The sequence below is a fragment of the Cuculus canorus genome, chromosome 4 (genome assembly GCF_017976375.1).
Source record: "Cuculus canorus isolate bCucCan1 chromosome 4, bCucCan1.pri, whole genome shotgun sequence".
NCBI lineage: Eukaryota > Metazoa > Chordata > Aves > Cuculiformes > Cuculidae > Cuculus > Cuculus canorus.
This window is the reverse complement of record NC_071404.1, coordinates 52464998-52484212: the sequence shown is the minus strand read 5'-3', so window position 1 is coordinate 52484212 and position 19215 is coordinate 52464998. Positions and strand designations below refer to the sequence as shown.

The window sequence follows — 19215 nt, the reverse complement described above, 5'->3', positions numbered from 1 at the left end:
ACTTTTGACTTGAAGTAAAAGTTTATCTTGATTTATACTATGTAAAACAGATGCAGACAGAGTCCGTCTGTATAACACAGTAAGACGAAACCTAAATCTTCAGAGTTTACAATTCTATCTAATAATTTATTCCATTCAAACACACTTTAATGCTGAGGTGATTAAAACAATTTTATAGAGCCATCAAATACTGTGATGTCTTCCATATTCACAACTGCTTCCCACTTCTGGCCAGCTCCACCTGCTAACTCATTTCTTCATTTCTTTAAGGGCAGATGGTAGGTTATACAAACCACCCAGAACTCATCTGAGAGGAACATCCTGAGAGGGATTATCCTGCACATATCGCTTCCTGCTCTGGCTTGAGAAGTGAATGAAATTCAAGTCTCCTCGGGCTACCAGGGACTATCATAATATGCGACCAAACACCCAAATTAAATTCACATGATCTCTCAATGAACAGTAGGGGGAGATCATCCATCTCTTCCTTCTGGAATTAACATGCCCCTTGCAAAAATAATGTCCATAGGGAATGGAACTGTCAGTGGTTCTGTGATCTCAGAAATTATGTAATGACTGATGTCCTGGTGCTGTAAAGGGCTGCAAATGCTTGAGCCAACATTTTGCAGACAAATGTTGTAAAGCCTGGGGGTACAGGGAAATAAAATATACATAATCGTATACAGAGTGAACCAGAGGTGGAATTAGCACTGACAATTTGTTGCCTCCTGTCATATGCTCAGATAATTAAGAACTATTCACTTTATATGAAACAATCACCACAAGGAGCAGCCATGGCACCTTCTGAACAAGGCAGCCAGTTACTCTGCATTCAGTCTCTGAAAAAGACACCAATATACTAAAATACATATAAAGGAATTAACAAAAAAATAGTGTACGGAATAAAAACAGTCAAATTCTCACCATTTTCTGCCAGGGGAGCCAAAACTTCAAAAATCATCTCTTTTTTATCGTGCTCTGTTTGCTTCTTGAACAGTTTTACAAGCTCTTCAGCAATGTTTGTATAAGCAAACTGCTCTTTACTTGACTCTGTGAAACAAAAGGAAAAATTCAGTATCAAGTAAACAAACCACATCAAAAGGTAGGATTATTTTTTTCTCTTTATTATTAGGTTCACTTGGTAAGATGATTGATAGTGCTCATTAGACAAGAACATTAGACTCATGCTTGTCAGTAAACGAAAAGAAAAATGTCTAACACTTTAAGATAAATGTACTGACCCGAATTACTGATGATTAAGGCTGCAGGGGCTATTTCTGCCCAACAGAATGCAAAGGTAGCTACAGAAATAGTAACATTACAAGAACATACATTAAGTCTTTGATTTCCCTGATCTTAACAGGAAAGCTAACAGATTACACATTGCCTTTTCTATGGGAGAGGTGAAGAGTTGTACTAAATGCTTTAATATTTACACGGTTTCTCAATGGTGACATTTCCTTTGAAATCTGGGTGGCCACTGCAGGGCTATTTCACACTGCACAGGCAGCATCAAGCAGGTTTACAGATGGGCTAGCTTGCTAGCAGGAGGTTTAGCCAGCAGATAATGGTTCTTCAAATGTAGATTCTAAAAAGCATCTCTTATTCCATTGCCTGCGTCTTATTTCTCCTCACCTGCAGTATTACAGAGGATGCAGGTGGTAGGGCTGGTGTTCTCTACCCTCCAATTGCCACCTCCTGAGGACCATGTATATTTAGAAATTTATATTTGGTGGCTCTTTCTGTTGTTGTTTTGTAAAGTAGACTTGTCCGCTAAAGGCAAAGGTGTTATGTGTGTGACTGGACTATGCTAGATAATGTGACATTTGCTCTAGCCTTGAAATCTATTACCTTAAGACAGCCGTGAATAACTTCAGGCCACCAAACAGTACAAACTCACAGATATTTTTTTTTTTATTTTGAACCACTGAATCGTCTTAGAAACACAGGATAATATCGTAACTCCTACATTAGTTCACTCCAGTGAAAAAAATTCATAGGACTAAAATTTCACTGAGTAGGTTAGCAAAAGAAAACAGCAATGTAAACCAAAAGCAATAATAAAACACGGGCCCTAACAACCTGTTGGTTTACAGTTTGTGGAATCCCAATGAAAACTAAACCCACTTGCGAAGACATTGCAACGAAGCAGGACCACAGACTTCAATTTCAATGAAGTTGTTACTAAACTTGCTAAAAACCTCGTGTATAGGTCAGTCTTCTTCATGATTTATATATGCATGTACTTAGTCTAGGACATGTTAGAACTCTACACACCTAAAAGAATATTGTATAGGCAGATTTATGAACTGTGCCTGTCTCGGTTTCATTTAGTGATTTCCATGAGCCAAATTTAATCCTGATATAACATTGTGGAGCTACACCATGATACTTTGTTTAAATTATTAATAAATACTTCACAGTAGGTAGCAGCACCCAGGAAATACTGTTCGGATGATTTAAAATGTGCTTAGCTGCACTGAAGAACACTAACATAAAATATGAGGTTGTACTAAGTACCCAAATACATTTCAGTTACTGAAGGGGAAAAAGAAGTAACAACTATAGATTTTAGAAATAAGAAGCAGAAATGGCTTGCTTTAAGCTTTGAAAGTACTAAAAAGACTGGAACAAGCATTAGTGCAGGGCTTCTGTTAGTCCAAAGATTTAAATTTATGAAAACTGGATACACATGTGAGATGAATACTGTGGACTTACCAAGTTCCGCTAGATTGCCAAATGCAACAAGGCACATCTCTGTCAGAGCTGCATTTTGACAGTGAATCCCCAACAATTTCACTAATGTAGGAATAACACCCATATTGATAAGCTGTGACTGCAGGGTATCTACATAAAAAGAAACGGCAGCAGTGAGTTAGCATTTCCGTTCCTAGTACTATTCTTTAAACCAAAAAAAAGCATTTCTCACACAAAGCAATTTCTAGGCTAAGCAGCATTAAAATATCTGTCTCCTCTACTCTTCTGGTCCAGGATCTGGGCCAGACTTGAGATATGGGCTCACAATTCCCTCTGCCCCTGGCAATGGGACATTTTCCCAGAAAGATTCCCCCCATATCTGGTCACGGGGTATAGCGAATTACAGAGATACTGACAGTTTTGTTGTTATCGGGTTCCTAATACATGTTGGGTTTGAATTTTGTGCTCACTGAGCCTAGCTGACTGAAATTAAATGGAACTATGTCACTGAAATAATTATTTATCTGAGAGCATGTTCCTATATACTGTTCTCTCTTAAAGATCAAAACTAGAGATTTAAAATTAGAATGAATATAAACTGGCACTGAAATAAACGTGAAAAGTTTTATAAACACAGGAAGTCACAATGTAGATTATGAGGAGCTTGAGAAAAAAGAAAGTTTAATAAAGACAAAAAAATGGAAGGTTTAAGAAAAGTCCTTAGAAGCCATTTTGATAATTTCTTGCATAGGATGAAAGTCTATAGTATTTACAAGTAAGAAAGTTATTGCTCCTAGATGTCTGCAAATAGAAAGATGCTTTGATGGTTAGGCAGAAACATGATTGTTTTAAAGGATTATTTATAAAGGTATTTTCTCTCACACATTTTACCTATAACATAGCAAAGAAGAAAAACATTGTTTCACAGTTGAATAGAATGAAGCAGACATGAACACACGAGATGCTGTTTAGTAATTTTCCTAAGCATCTTTTTTCCTTTGTTTCTAAGCTCTTTAACTGTGTTTTAAATATTACAGACTCAAAAGACAAGGATCCAAAGCCCAGTGAATTCTAGAAAATGGTATTACTTCATTTAGCTTTGGGTCAAGCCCTACAGGGGAATTCATTATTATTTAAGGAATTCACTTCAAGCAACTGAAATCAGTTGGAGCTTACATCTGTGGAACCAGAGACATAAAACCTGCAGATTTTTACAGGGAGATAAAAACTTATTACCTCTTAAGTCTAGCAAATTCATTATCATCTCATGCTCTCAGAAACCTCATTGTGTTCAACATTCTGCCAAATGTGTTTGAAATTGTCATATAATAAAAATTATGAAAAGATTCTGGAATGTTTAGTTCATTTATATGCAGTGTAAAATACTTTTACAATCATTATCAATTTAGTATACTGAGTAAATGGCATGGTTATTAAAGGTTATTAGGGATGAGCAGGAATCCTTATGGCTTGACATCTTTAATAAACCTGTATTACTTACCAGTAACTGAATTTCCTTTTTTTGTTTTTTTTGTTTTTTTTTTTTGAGGGGGGTGGGGTCGATGGGGTGTTACCTCTTCACAGATTCAGGGTCTTTAGAGAAATTTATAAGAACGTCATGTCAGACACCAAAGAGCTGTTGAAGTTCTCAAATTTCAGGTAAGTAAAAATTGCAGTAGCGCATGCATTGAATGCCATTTTACCTCTGGCAGATGTGTGAGTCACTACTATACCCTCCTACTTTGTTCCAAACTGACTGTAAAAAAAAAAGACTATCTCTGAATAGAAAAACTGGGGAGTGGGGAGCTGGAATGGTTCTGTAGAGAAAATGATTGTGTAGGAAAACTCAAGTTACTGGTAAATAATCTGTTTTTGTCCTTGGTTTGCAATTGTCCCCTGTAGGCACTTAACAATTCTAGAGGAAAAATGGTAGCCATGGAGAGTAGGAGAACAAAGACACAAACCACAAATGCCATAAAATTATGTGTAAAGAAATTGTTTTGTTACTAGACTGTGCCTTTGGTCACTCTAAAATCACTTTATCCAACTGTAATGGACAAAGAGACAATTAATCTCTATGGGCGTCATCTGGCAAAGTGTTCTGACATCAAAAACATAAAATGTCTGTTTTGAGCAGGCTTTTTTTTCTTCTGTCTCTTTCTCGATACAATAGATATAAAAAGTGTGGAGGAGAAGTTGAATGGAAAAAGGGAAAACATATCCATCTTTGCAAGGAAACAGGAATCTTAAGAGCCAAAGAGAAGGATATACTGTTGTTCAAGACAGCATGGAGTGCACTGATTTAAGGGTCTCTAGAATTTCTAAGTAGGAAAAAAGGAAAAAGAAAACAGACCAAGAAAGAACAATTGTACTAGGTCAAAAGTCAGGTATTATACCTGACTCCAGACCAGTCTCATTTCCCTGGAGTGGAAGGATGTCACCTGAACACGGGAATGGTCTATAGAAGTAGGAATGGGCTTACAAGAATTGCCAGTAGAGTAAGTATTGATGCCTTAATTGCAGTAAGCAAAAGGACAAATTTCCTCCTCTGCCAAAGACAGGACAACCCTGTGAGTAACAAAGCCATATAGGAGACAAAACCTTTGAAAATAAAAGGTAGCCAGCAGCTATTTGCTATGTTTATACTTAAGCCTGGGCTTGCCCTACAAATTCTGAACTTGGTATGTGTATCTGTCATTACCACCAATAGAAGGCTCTTCCGCTAGTAAATACAAGAGCAAAGTCTATTAAGAACACATTTAAAAGTTTCTCACTGGTATGGAGACCTACAGCACTTTTAGTTCAGAGAAATTAAAAATGTTGAAGTGGTTCAGACTTAGCTGAAGGGACTGCCAGCAGTTCTCAGGTTCTTCTATGAAAGACTGCAGACTGGGTAACTTGGAATAACTATCATCTCAATCTTTCATTGCAGGAAGTGTTAAGGCCCTACTAGAGCAGGAGACAAATTCAGGGGGACATGCATCCATCCTACAAGCAGTTACCTGACACAGGACAAAAGTGAGCCACAAAGCCTTTCGTGGCAACATCATGTCTCCAAATGGAACAGCATTTCTAATTGCTTCCTAAGCAGAATTTTATGTGCAACGAGTAGGAAGCATGAAAAATTGAATGCCTTTCTGAATTTATGACTTAAAGCCACAAAAAAATTCTTTCAAATTTTACACACTATCACATGTTGCACTAGTAAGATGCCTCTGGTTTCTCTTGGGGTGAAAAGCACTGACAGTGATGCTGTACAGATGCATACACAGGTAGATAAAAGGCAATCAATACATGCGCCAGCACAAAGAATTACCTACCTAAAACTTGAATTTCAATGGCTCCGTGTCCTTCGGTGACACACATGGAAACTCCAAAGAGTAAGATCTGAGGAGAATATCCCAAATTGAGAATTTTATTGGGGCATTTGAGTTTAAAATGTTGATTTAGGCTAGTTCATGATTTTGGACAGAATTTCAGAAAACAACTAGTCATTTCATGTTTCATCAGTAATTGTGATTATAATGCTAAAGGACAATTTGTTTTGTAAAAAATTGGTAGCATAATTTCATGCCCTAGAGAAGCCTGCTCGCAATCCCCACATATATATCACCATATATGATTGTTATTATCTCACTATCATAAGAAACATACTTTTTATCTGCTTTTACATGCTTGAGGTTACTTTGCATTTGTATACTTAGGTCTTGAAAGCATGCTAGACATCTTTAGCTGTGATGTAAACGAAACAAAAACCACGGCAAGCATGAAAATTATCAAAGGTAAGTCTCAGGAGGAAGCATTACTGAAATACTGCTGTTAGACCATAATAATGGTGCCATAAATCTCCCTCTCATTTCTTGTGTATTTGCATAGCTTCTGCAGATGGTAAACAAAAGAAATAAGTTCCCAACATTCATTCCAGTCGGTAAGGGTTTTGCGAGAATAAGAAAGGCTTGGCAGATGTATGATTTAGCATCACAAAGTTACATTTTACAAAGGCACTGAGGGAGAGACAACCTTGACAGACTGAACTTTAATATGAAATGAGATGAGGAAGAACCTATAAACCTGATTGTTTTATATATACCCATATATAAGTACATGTATAGTCTCACATCACACATGCATAGTGTATCCAGTTAACTTCTGATCTCCAATTTGTTGACCTAATAAGCCAATTGGCCTAGCTCTTCCATAATTCTTGCATTTCTTTAATAAATGCTTTAATGGTTTTGTTTTATAAATCTCAAGAGACAATTAGCAAACTTATAGACTGGTCCCACCAACTTGTAAATAGTCTTGGCTCACAGGACTGTGAGACCTGCAGAATAACTGCTCATGTCACTAACTCTTTCATGTGAGTGTCTACATATGATTATTAGTTTTATTAGTTACTAGGTTTTTACTCTTTATCCAAGCCTGCTTTACCTTCTGCTCTTAAGCAGATTCGTAGCTACATAGAGGCTATATGTAATGATAACAGTCTTCAGAATGGGAGAAGCACAACAACATACTAAACTCACTGAAAGATGTCAAACAGCAGCTTTAAGCACAGATGATCTGTGCCCCAAATAAAGTTTGCAGAGCTTGACAAAAAAAGAATTATTATAAGGTTTTGTCAAGACTTGCTTCTTTCAGGATTAAGCTATGATAAAAAACATTCACAAACATATGTGACATGTTTGTTTCATTCCTAGCCATACCTGCAGCTTTGCACTTTAAGAATTAACAATGCAAAGCAGTGATGGACTATTTGTATCTGACTGAATTTTGGTAGTAAAATACAACTGATAAAGGGGGTCAAGATAATCCGGGCTGAAGACAAATGGATGTGTCCCATTAGAAGAATCCTCTGATTTCTAGCAACATGATTAAAAATCAACACTTTTTTTCTCTGAGCTTAAAAGAACTGCAAGATATGCCAAAGCGGAGTTTGTTCTGTTAACTTCGTTAACAGATGTTAACTAATGAAATTATAAGGTACTGAGGAGGCAAAGGAAAAAACTGAGAGTCAGCAAGTAAAAACAATTCCTGAACGCAAGCAGATGGCATAAGAACCTTGTAAAGACAATCTTAGTTTTAAAGCTTAAACAACAGTGTTATGCGGTGTTCATGTGGGATGAAAGATGAAAGTGTTATAAATAGAGTTAATTGCAAGCTGAATGTCCAGAACTGGAAGGAGATACAAAAATGCTCCATTAATTTATGCTTTTAGGAAAAGAAAATATTACTTGTAGCTTCTCTTTAGCTGCCATGTTTTGCAAAATTCATGTGATAAACCCCTATGCTAATTCAAAAACTTGAAGTACTAAATGAGTCACTCGTGAAAAGAAAAATAAGGTAGCTGATAGCTACTAAAAGTAAGTAGTAACTAGTCAAAAAAAAAGGACAATTAGTTGACTGGGAATGATGAGCTGTTTAGAATTAAATAAAACAATTTACATACTCTTTGCTCATAAAATACCGAGAATTAGAAAATATTAAGATATTCACAGATAATGAGATACAACAAGAACCAAATGTGCTGTAGTAGTCCTTATCTGGATAGCTAGTACAACTTAAAAGAGTGAGAGTCATTAAAAAGCAGTAAAGAAAGCTTCAAAGTCCCCCCCTGTAATTTTGCAACATAGCATGCTAAGCAGGAAAAGATTACAGAAACAAGAAAACAAGATAGAAGTGCTATTTCAAAGGCTGAAGTCCTTCCTTCTTATATTTCCAATATTTTTTCCTTTTATTTTTGTCCAATTTGTTTCCATAACTACTGACAAAGCAATCTGGGTCTCTAGGCTGCAATCTCAAACTCCTCATCCTTCAGCAAAACCAATGCAGTGTTTATCTTCTTCCAAGTGCAATGGGATAAAGCCTTTGAAATTAAATCCCAATAATGGTACCTACTAATCTGTGAGCTCAATTAACTGTCAGGGCATTTGAGTTTTCATGCTTAACAGGTCAGTAAATAAGTGCATTTACTCAGAATATTATCCACCTGATGCTGCAATGAATGGAAGTGGTTCTCAATGCATGAAAGTAAATGATTGTCTTAAGACTCGTATCTGACATTGACTGTTGTACTGAAAATTTATGATGGTGTGCGGGTGATATTTTTAGGGCAGTTCCCAAATCTGATCCAACTGTACTTGTTGCTCTGAAAACAAAACTGGCAAAATAGGGCAACTAGCTGTCTCTCTATGCACATGCTGCAGGTATGGTAGGTATGGTCACCAAGTCGTCTTCTAAAAATTTAATCCTCTAAAATTTAATCCTCCTTTGCTTATTTTCAATATTGATTTAGCAGGTTATGTGGAGTTTAATCACAGAATCCAGAATGGTTAGGGTTAGAAGGGACCTCTGATTTCTTAGTCCATCCTCCTGCTAAAGCAGATACAAGTAGAACAGGTTGCATCCAGGCGAGTTTTGAATATCTCCAGAGAAGGAGATTCCAGAACCTCTCTGGGATTAATTCACTTAATCCAGTGGTTGCTCCACTCAGTGGGCAAATTCACAATGGAACTGCAGTACACAAGTTTTATACAGCACACCCATGGGTGCTGGGCCAAAGAGGAACCAGGTCCCTACCCAAAAGATCCTTTCTCATGGAGACCACTAAGTATGTGGGGTAAGGTGACGTTTTGGTAAGTCCCCAGCAATCTTCTCTGGTATGATGGTAGGATAGGATGGTGGTGCGTACCCAGATTAAGGAGCTGGAAATCTGAATGAAGCTGACATTGCTTTAGTGGCTCTTGTGAATATTGTGTTGGTTAGTTCGTGTGAGATGAAAGATGTTGTTTAGCAGAGTACAGAGCAGCTAGTGAATCCTAGCTGTCACTTAACTACAGAACTGCTTTATTGATTGCATCAGAAAAAGCTAACTTACTAGATAGAATGAGTCATTCATTCAATGTTTGTGACAGTTAAATTGTTCAGAAGATGTTTGTTTGGGAGATTTATCTCATAACTAGTTTTCCTAGGGAAGATCTACTGAGGGCTTGGTCACTGAGGCAAAACTGATACAGTATTTCTACAAAGGGCTTTTGGACTGGTCTGTCTTGAGCTACCAAATGTACTGCATGCTCATTACCCTTACTTAATTCGGAGGATTCTGGTAGCTTAGAGATGAGATGATCTATTTGCTCCAAATATTTTAACAAATGAAGAAAACCAGGGAGTTACTAGTAGAAATGCAATAAATTGTGACACACAGACATCAAGCAAAACGGTTTCTGAAAACTACATGAGATAAAGGAACTAGAAAGTTGCTATTTGGAGAAGGAAGAAGGACTGTAAACAAGTATTCATAGATAACAGTAGGAAAAGAGGAAGGAACGAGAGAAAGAAATGGAACACATTGAACAACGATATTCGGTGGTGGATAAGTAACACTAAGAGCTGAGAGACAGCATAGAAAACAAAGAAACTACACTGGAAGAGATGATAAAGCAGATTAAAAATTTATACAGTACAGGTAAAACAATCAAACAAATTAAACCTGTGGATCATCCTGAAAATTAGAAGAGTTTCAAGGACACAGGTTTGGAAAGTGAGTTACAGCAAGTGACAACTTTAAGGAAATAGTGAAAGGCTAATATAGAATTTATTTCTTCCTAAGACAAAAGACTACAATTCTGGAAATGTGCATGATTGAAGAAAAAATGTGATTAGCAAACTACATTTGCAATCTATGCCATTGCAAGTCAGGAGAACAGCCTCTCTTGCCTCTCTTCAGCTTTCCTCATTTATCCTGATTTTCTTAAAGAGTCAAGTTCTGAAAAACTTGAGAATGTGTGAATGCCATAAAATCTGCTTTGGCATATTACCACACTTGTGTGCAGAAGCAGACTAGGTACTAAAACATCAGTACATTTGTACAACTAATGTAGAGCACTATTTTTTCACTCTCAGTGGCTGAGTATTGTGCATTTAAGATACTATCTTGTGGTTTTATCCCAGTCCCTAAACATCTCCACTTATTGGGATAATGAATATAAATTTATCATTAAAGAACATCAAAACGTTTTGTAGACAAAGAACAGTGTTGAACATACACATAATTTATTCCCCATTTATCTTAGAAGAAATAACACGTCATTTCACAGGGTGAAAGACTATTAAAAAAAGCTGCTTGGCATATATACCCCCAAATAATCAACAAGACAACACTGCATGCCTGCAACACATTAGTCTTACGGTGTTGTTTGATTCTAAATGAAAAAGAGAGGAATTAAAGTAGCCTCCTAGTTTACTGCTGTAAATCTGTTTTATCCTAAGGTGTATGATACATATCTGTGTATTTCTTTTAGACAAAGAAGTAAATTCCAGATGTTGACTTTCAAACTTTATAAAGTACGTTATATGGAATTGCATCACAAGGATATCTAGTATTTTTAGGAATACAGTTTTACTAGAACAGAAAACTGTACATGTGAACTGAAGTACGTCATCTTTTCAGAATAACTTAAGTGTTTGTTAGTATCCACAGTGTAAACCTACAGCTGACTTTAACTTTTATCTTTTTTCATTTTTGATGGGGTTGTTCTCCTGGTAGACATAAAGCAAATTTTCGGTGTTGTTTACCATTCTCATTGCTATAGTTCATCAGCATGCCACAAAAGACAGTCAAGAGCTTCTCACTGGCTGGATCTGTTTTACTGCACAGTGACCTTATATGGTCTACTACAATATGTGCACCACCTGCATGGTCAACTGCGTTCCTGCCCTCATCTGTAAAACAAAGAGTTGCATTAAAAAAAAATGAAACCAAAACCCATCACAGAGTCCCGAACATAACAGTAATCATACAAAACAAAGATTTTAAACAGAGTGAAGTCATTCCTCCAGTGTTGCCAAATTCATCTAGAGAGATGTTTGAGAGCCAGCTTTTTACTTCAGCAGAGCTAGTAAATTGAAAACACCTACAACAAAAGAGATTAACCACCTGGCACTAATACCTTTGTAAACAAGTTCAATGTTTGAGGCAGAGCTGCTGGAGCTGATAAATAATATTCTGAAGACACACTGAGTTTTGCCAGAGATAGGTTCTGAGCACTTTACAAAGCCTAGTCCATACACCCTTGTGGACCAGGTAAATTACACCTGCTGTTATGCAGATCGAGAAATAACTAACAAAAAAACCAAACTGCTTGGGTTACTTCAAAATAAAATGACGAATAAAATAGACAAAGCAGATATTCTAGTTCTCAGACACAAACTCTGATTGTGTACTCACTCTGCTACACAGCAGGTTCTTTATCCATCCATACCTGAAATTTAACACTGCTCTCGGATTCTTTTCATGTGACTAAAAGAAAAATTTGCTCTGCATCTATAACAGACTACAGTGTTCTGAGGTTTCATAAATAACACACCATAATCTTTGTACGGAACTCCTTCTATATGACAAGTCAGGCTTGATGAAGCAGTGTAGGAATAAAGGAAAAATTGGCCTTCTATTACAGTAATCAACAATACCCCTTCCTTTCCCAGCAGGCAACTGGGGACAGACAACAGTCAATGAGCTAAATTCCAGGGCTTCCAAAAGGAGCAATTTCCAAGTGAGTTACAGTTGGAATCAACTAGAAAATATAGATGAAAACAAAACTTTGAGCAGAAGATCACTAAAGCAAAAGTTTTGCAAAATAAGACAACACCACCCCCACTCCAGGCCGATTTCTTAATGGTCTCAAAGCAAATCTCCTCTTTCCCTTATTATTCACTGCTCTATCATTACTACTTTCTTTCCCCACCATATTCAGAGATCAAGCTACCACGTTTTCCTTATTCTGAAATGTATTCAGTATGAAACCCAATGTTGTCCACATTTATAATATGCTCTTCCAATATAAAATGTTTCATAACTCTGCAAAAAGAAGTTTCTAAATTTTCCAATTCTTGTTAATACTATTTATGAGGCATCTATACCCCTTACATATTATATATATACACAAAAAAGGTTTATAAGTATTGTATACACACCTACACTATATATATTCATAAATAAAAATATACATATACATGAGGGGTGTATATATAGGGACTTCAGATAGTTTGCTGACTCGAGCTGAAGGAGGAAGGGTAATTCTTGGTGGATCTTAACTACTATATTTATCACCAAATTAATAAGTGTTCTGCAGAATAGCTGAGACACATGCAGCGGAGGAAAAATTGTCACTGTCAAGCCTGTCTCCACCTTGGACATGATCAGGACATCAGAGGACTATGTTTTACTGTAGGTATGTATATTCCATTTTGAAAAAGAAGCAACTTTTGTTAGCTTACAGTCAAACAAATTCAAGATAAGATTCTGTGTCAAGGGAGGATTATAAAAGAAGAAATATAAAATAAATCAATCTCTCGCATCCTTGATGCAGTGACAAATACAGGCATGATGTTGAAATGAAAGAAGTCCACCAAAATATAGTAAAACAATACAGTCAGCTGTTCAGATTTAGTGCTTACATTTACGAAATCAGTAGAATAAAAACCCACACTTGGCTGGAACATTCCAGCATCCTATCTTATGTGTCCTCTTCTCATTTTTTTAATTACAAAAGTTTTGCAAATACAATAGGTTGTATTTGACTCACCTGGTGAGTCAAAACAAGTGTGCCAAATGAAACTGAATCACTGATTCTAGATGAGATGGACGGAATACGGTCCTCAATTATAATGCAATTGCAACGAACAAACTAAAACCATGATAAAACTAAGCTTCTGATAAAAATCAGATGTCAAGCTTGTTCCCATGTCTTGATATGGAACTGCATACGAAATATTTGAGCGAAAAATAATATGAAGTTGGGCAAGGGTTAAAAACCAAAAAAAACCAGCTGCAAGCCAAGTTCTTCACCTGGATGGAATTTGGCACAATTCCACCGAAAACAACTGTGTGATAGTATCTTACAACATATGAAAACCTAACTCATATATCCTTTTACTTCCATTCTTTCTGGTCTGTCAAAGAAGTTATATATCAAAAACTGCTGTATCTTTAGGTACATAATAGTCTCTCACTGCAAACACATGATAAAATTCTTATCCACATAATATTTTTGTTAGGTTCACAGATAATCAGCTTTCGCTTTGCAGACAGCAAAAGTAAAGCACAAAGATTCATAAAAAAAAATCTCACTCAAAGAAATTATCTGTCTTTATAATAAACTCAAAAAGTTAGGGTAAAATGCACTCCATGATCCCTCCCGATTAGGTGTCAGGCTATAAGTGCCAGACTTTCGACATGACCACCACAGGATGGTACATTCATAAAAGCGATGCTTCAATTGAGTGTGTTGTTCTACCTTTTTCACAGCTGCTTCTGTGCCCAAGGCAGCTGGGTGAAGAACAGACCTGGATGAGCACTATAATTAGAATCTCTTGGTGCTGCCTTCTTACGCTCAGCTCATCAGTGTAGGCCACAAAGAATCCTATACAAGATGTAGGAGGAAAAATCTGAAGGTCCTGACTACCCACTCCAAGCTCAGGCTACGACACTCCATTGCATCCCTAAGCAAAAAGTGTATTTCTGACTCAGTATGCTCCATGTACTTATTACTAACCCCCTTCTCCCTCCTCCGTCGCTAAGAAACAGATTTTGCACATAAGAATACTCATCAAACTCCAAATCATTTACAGTCAAAACAAGATCACAGCATGTTGCCATGTCTTGTTCTCATTCCAACTATTACCTTGCAGTTCAGGAGCTCTATGAACTCCCACACTTAACATGCTTCCAGCCTCCCAGAAGCTGTGTTGAAATTTCTTCCTGTGACCTTTTTAAATAAACATTTGCTATTCCTACGAGATCAGTGATTGAACAGTTTAATGAGAGCATTCACATTTCTCCTTAAAAATGCTTCACTACGTCTTACAAAGGGCAACGCTGTTGTACAGCTTTTTTTTTTTTAAATACAAGTAATACTGTTTAAAGAAGGCAAAAGGACAACAATCCAAGAGATCAGAGGGAAATTTTTTCCTACAAAATGTACAGTAAGATTTATTCCCATGCCTAAGAATTAATCTATTGTTCTATCCTGAGTTGCTCACTGGAGTTTTAAGAAAAAAATGGATTTTAATGTGGATTATGAAATTACTGCGCTCTTATTGCCCTGTGAAGAATCTTGTCAAAGTTCCCTGTGGCTCAGCCATGCCTGCTCCAAAGGATGCCTAAGTCAAAGACCAACATTTATTTTAAGGCATATGACTGACAGTTTTTTTAAAATGCTACTCTTAAAAATAGTTTCAATTTGTTTTTCCCAAGATGTGTTTGCATAATTTTCCCTTGCGTTTTCTTCCTCAGTTTACTAAACCCTAAAGCAAATCACCAAGTCATAAAAAGTTAACAGAAAAAGAGAATTTAAGTACCAGCTTACAGTATGAAAACAATGTAAGGCATAAGCTATACACAGCCAAAGAGTTATTTCTAACACACATGCAAATATTTTGGTTTTCATCATCAGTGTAAGTTTACTTTTTCTGAAAGCATAGTTACATCAGGTAAAGGGCTGAGATACAGTATTAGGTGGGTATTAGAAAACACTTTTGTAAATAGCTCACCTGGTGCTTTTTAATCTAAACCTTAAATTAGCTTTCTTGTTTTCATACTGGGCCCTTTTTCAAATATACAGTTTAAGCTCTGCCTATCCAAGTGACATTTAAAGAAGCAGATGCGTCTCATACAGACTGGGACAAAACCATTTCTTATTAACATTCTATTAAGATACAGAGCTGTGTCTTTACAAGAAAAAAAACCAGCACTGTTTTAGCTGGTTCCAAAAACTTGCGTTTTAGTCTATTTTTCAGTTGTTTTAAAATATATTGGTTCAGTTCCTCCATAATCCTAAACTTTCCCTTTCATCATCTCTAATATTTAAGCTTCAGTTTAGAAGTAATTTGTATTTCAGAAATGATCCTGGTCCTGCAAAGACGCACACCATTATGTAAGTGTCTATATGGTGAGTAAACCCACAGGCTGGTAAAAATTAGGTAGGTGTCTACAATTCTGGTGATGATGGTATCATAGCCAGTTAAATAACGACTAAGTAAAAGCATAAAAAATGATGTTCGGTATAGTGATACACTACTAGACAGTTGTTTGAAAGCTTGTCCAGTCTTTTCTCACAAAAAGGTAAGGTATGAACACTCTGTGTTACTTTTGCCTGTCATATCTTTACATTATGATGGCCACAGTGTCACTACTTTCCAAGCAGTTCTTTGCAAACTTTTGTTATTGTATCTTCATTCTGAAATGTGATTTTTGTGTTTCACAATACAATTTAACATGCAATGATAGGAACCCTATATCGTCTTGTAGACTCAAAATGCATAAAATAGATTCAGCCTTTAAAATGTACTAGAAATCAGAAGTTACCATGTTGTAACATTGATTATATATGTAAGCAATACACCCAATTCTCAGCTAATAAGCTAAAAAACTATTCGTCAGCATTTCTTAAAAATGATCTTCCAATTTAAGATTTGTATTTTGAAATGTTCTGGTTTTATCTTGCAACTGGAAATCCAAATTCTCTTTTCTCCAATTCATGCTCTACAGAAGTTTATTGGGGCAGTCAATTTCTACTACTGAATTGTTTGAAAATAAAGAAGGCAAGCAGTATGAAAAAGTTTTATAAGATATCTAGAAATCAGGTAACGGTTCTCAAAGCTGTATGGGGCACTTCCCTCTACCTTCCTTTCCATGTGCAATACGCTTACAGCAAATCCTTCAGTTGATTTTATATCTCTATGCAACTGCTTAGTAATTCCATTGCAGTCAAACAAATCACTCTATGTTTATGAGAGCATGAGTCAGAACTGAAGCCAGCCTATGCTTATTATTTCATACAGCATGAAATAAATCATGGAATCCAATTATACAGTAAAACATCAGGCAGTTTTTCTACACTGGCAAATAGGCTATATGGCATCTCATGCTATTAACAGACCAAACCTGCACACAGCAATTAATTTAGAATTTTTACTCCCAGGCCTCGAGTGCAATGTTGTCTCTCAGTTTCAAACTCTCCAAGGAGAAGTGTGTGAACTGAGCATGGCATGGTCACAGCCTACTGCAGAACAGGGGCATTCTGCTGGGTGCTGCTTAAAGGAGCTTGGTGAGAGATTTAGCCTGATATTGTGAGTGGTACTGCTAGCCAAATGACCTCCAAGGAGCTGTGGGTATCCACCAAAGCAGCCAGAGGAGTAGTCTCATGGGGATTTGGAGTAGGTTGGGAAAAGCCCAAGCTGCAAAATATGTAATGAAACACAAAATCCTTAGAGCATATCTGCGGATCCTACTAGGACCTGGGAAGAAGGAAAATTATTCCGAGAACTGAGAAAGTAACAAATGCTCCTGGGATGTAGGAAAAGCTGGGGTGAGCCTGGGGTTTGGGGTCAGTGCTATCCTTCCCCAGATCATGAAGTTCAGGGGGAGTAAGAGGACCCGGCCTTCTAAAGCAATTCCAAGCAGCAGTATGCAGGCTGTTGCTTGTTAGTATGCAGCCTGCCTGGAGGAGCTGATCTGCAGAAGATTCCTGCATCTGAAAGGTTGTAGGATTCCGCCCGAGAAAGACCAGCAAAGTGTTTTGTTGTAGCACCTTAGCAGAGGTATTGTTCACCTCCTTAGCAGATGGCAACCTACAGATTTGACTGAAGGGCAACTAGCAATGCACTACAACTGCAGAACAGCCCACACTTAAGAGGCCAAGGAGTGCCAAAGATAAAGCGGACACAGTCTCAGGTAAGCGATGCTTTTTTCAGCAAAATGTGAATGCTGTGGTAGAGAGAGTATTCAATGCATCCACCCTAACTTCTCAGGCTATTCTACTCGTTGGACAACTAAGAGACACACAGCAGTCTCAGGATCAAGGAAGCTCAAAGACCAACTTTGTTCATACACAATGGCACTTCACATGACAGAAACACAACTTTGTTATTGCTAATGCTAATCATCTCGTGACTATCTGTAGTTTTAACCAATTCTTCTCTCACTATCTTTGATTCAATACTTAGGCTGCAACTTCCTTTGGGTGGTACTGTCTCTTGACCATATTAGTATACAAGCAGTATTATAAAACCCCTCTAACTAAACAGAGTTCTGGTCCTCTCACTGAGACATTCAAGAGCTTCACTGCATTAAGGGATATATTTTACTAATAAAGTTCTTTGCCAATAATGTCCAACTTCTGTTTCCTAGAGTTGCACAGTATTCCTTACATGTGAATGCAACAAAATATTAACCAAATTTAGGTGGTTTGCATGTTGTACATTAACTCTATGCTACTATTGCACTGTCTGAAATGCTTTATAAAATCAGATGCCTATGTAGCTATCTTGTAAACAACTGAAAGGCTTGGCCCAGTTAATATATGCATGGATGCATATATTGTTGCAAAAATCTGAGAAATGGATCTGAGAATACATAAAATTATATTCTACATTATTATTATTTAAGAAGCTTTGATTATCCAATTAGACTATTAAAACACCAAGTTAAATGAATAACAACAATGGCTGCAAGCTTAACCAAAATTAATAAACACTTTTCAGTTACACATAAGCAATGCTTAGCAAGATGCTACCAAATTCTTTCTTCTGTTTTTCACGGTAATTCAGTTGAAGTTTTCTTCCATTGCTGATTTAGTGACAGTTGATATTTTTAGTCACATAACACCTACTTTTCTAAACAAAGTGGAATAAGCTAGACACTTTGGCCATTTCTATACACTCAACTAACAAGCCTTGTTTTCTGAGGGGCTTGAAAGCATCATATGACTGTGCAGTTATCTATAAGGGTGAACAATTTCAAGTATCTTAATAGGCAAAATCAAAAACAGACATAAAAAGGGGAGGTTGAATTGAAAAGTGGAAGAGGGAGTTGCAGATGTAGTGTTGTTCACTTATTGTCAGTGGAATTCCAATTGCTTTTCTTCCTGATAAGAGATTTGTTTTAGTTTTCATAAATATTAGGAGAATTCCATGTTTTTACTTTTTCTCCTGTCTTTTCTTGAAGTATGAAGAAATAGCTCAGTTCTTAACCGAAGCCTGAATCTTTAACTTGCTTTCAGGGTGGCAGCAAGATCTAGTGATTAACAGGATTCCTTTCCAAGTCTGTTCATGACCTTCAAGACTCTGGAAACACCTACCTTCTGTTCTATGCCTTCTATTCTGACTGTAAACTAAGCAGATGTCTCCGAGTCTGCTGAAATACGAGAAAAACACAAAATTTAAATACTGTGAATCACAGAATCACTAGGTTGGAAGGGACCCACTAGGTCATAGAGTTCAACTATTCCTAACAATCCCTAAACCATGCCCCTCAGCACCTCGTCCACCGTCCCTTAAAAACCTCCAGGGAAGGTGACTCGACCACCTCCCTGGGCAGCCTGTTCCAGCGCCCAATGACCCTTTCCGTGAAAAATTTTTTCCTGATGTCCAGCCTGGCAGAGCTTGAGGCCATCCCCCCTTATCCTGTCCCCTCTCACTTGGGAGAAGAGGCCAGCTCCCTCCTCTCCACAACCTCCTTTC

At 37.1% G+C, this 19215-nt stretch overlaps 1 protein-coding gene across 6 annotated transcripts in view; it reads right to left on the bottom strand.

Moving 5' to 3' along the window:
- RAP1GDS1 (Rap1 GTPase-GDP dissociation stimulator 1) overlaps positions 1–19215 on the bottom strand; it is a 92874-nt gene that overhangs the window by 15467 nt on the left and 58192 nt on the right. For 5 of the 6 annotated variants that reach the window (XM_054064915.1, XM_054064916.1, XM_054064914.1 and 2 more), the window contains 3 exons: positions 11272–11418; positions 2719–2847; positions 925–1050 (listed from right to left, as the gene is read on the bottom strand). In XM_054064915.1, coding sequence (XP_053920890.1) covers positions 925–1050; positions 2719–2847; positions 11272–11418 — 402 coding nt within the window. The remainder of the gene's footprint in view (positions 1–924; positions 1051–2718; positions 2848–11271; positions 11419–19215) is intronic. The other variant, XM_054064918.1, reaches the window with a different exon arrangement.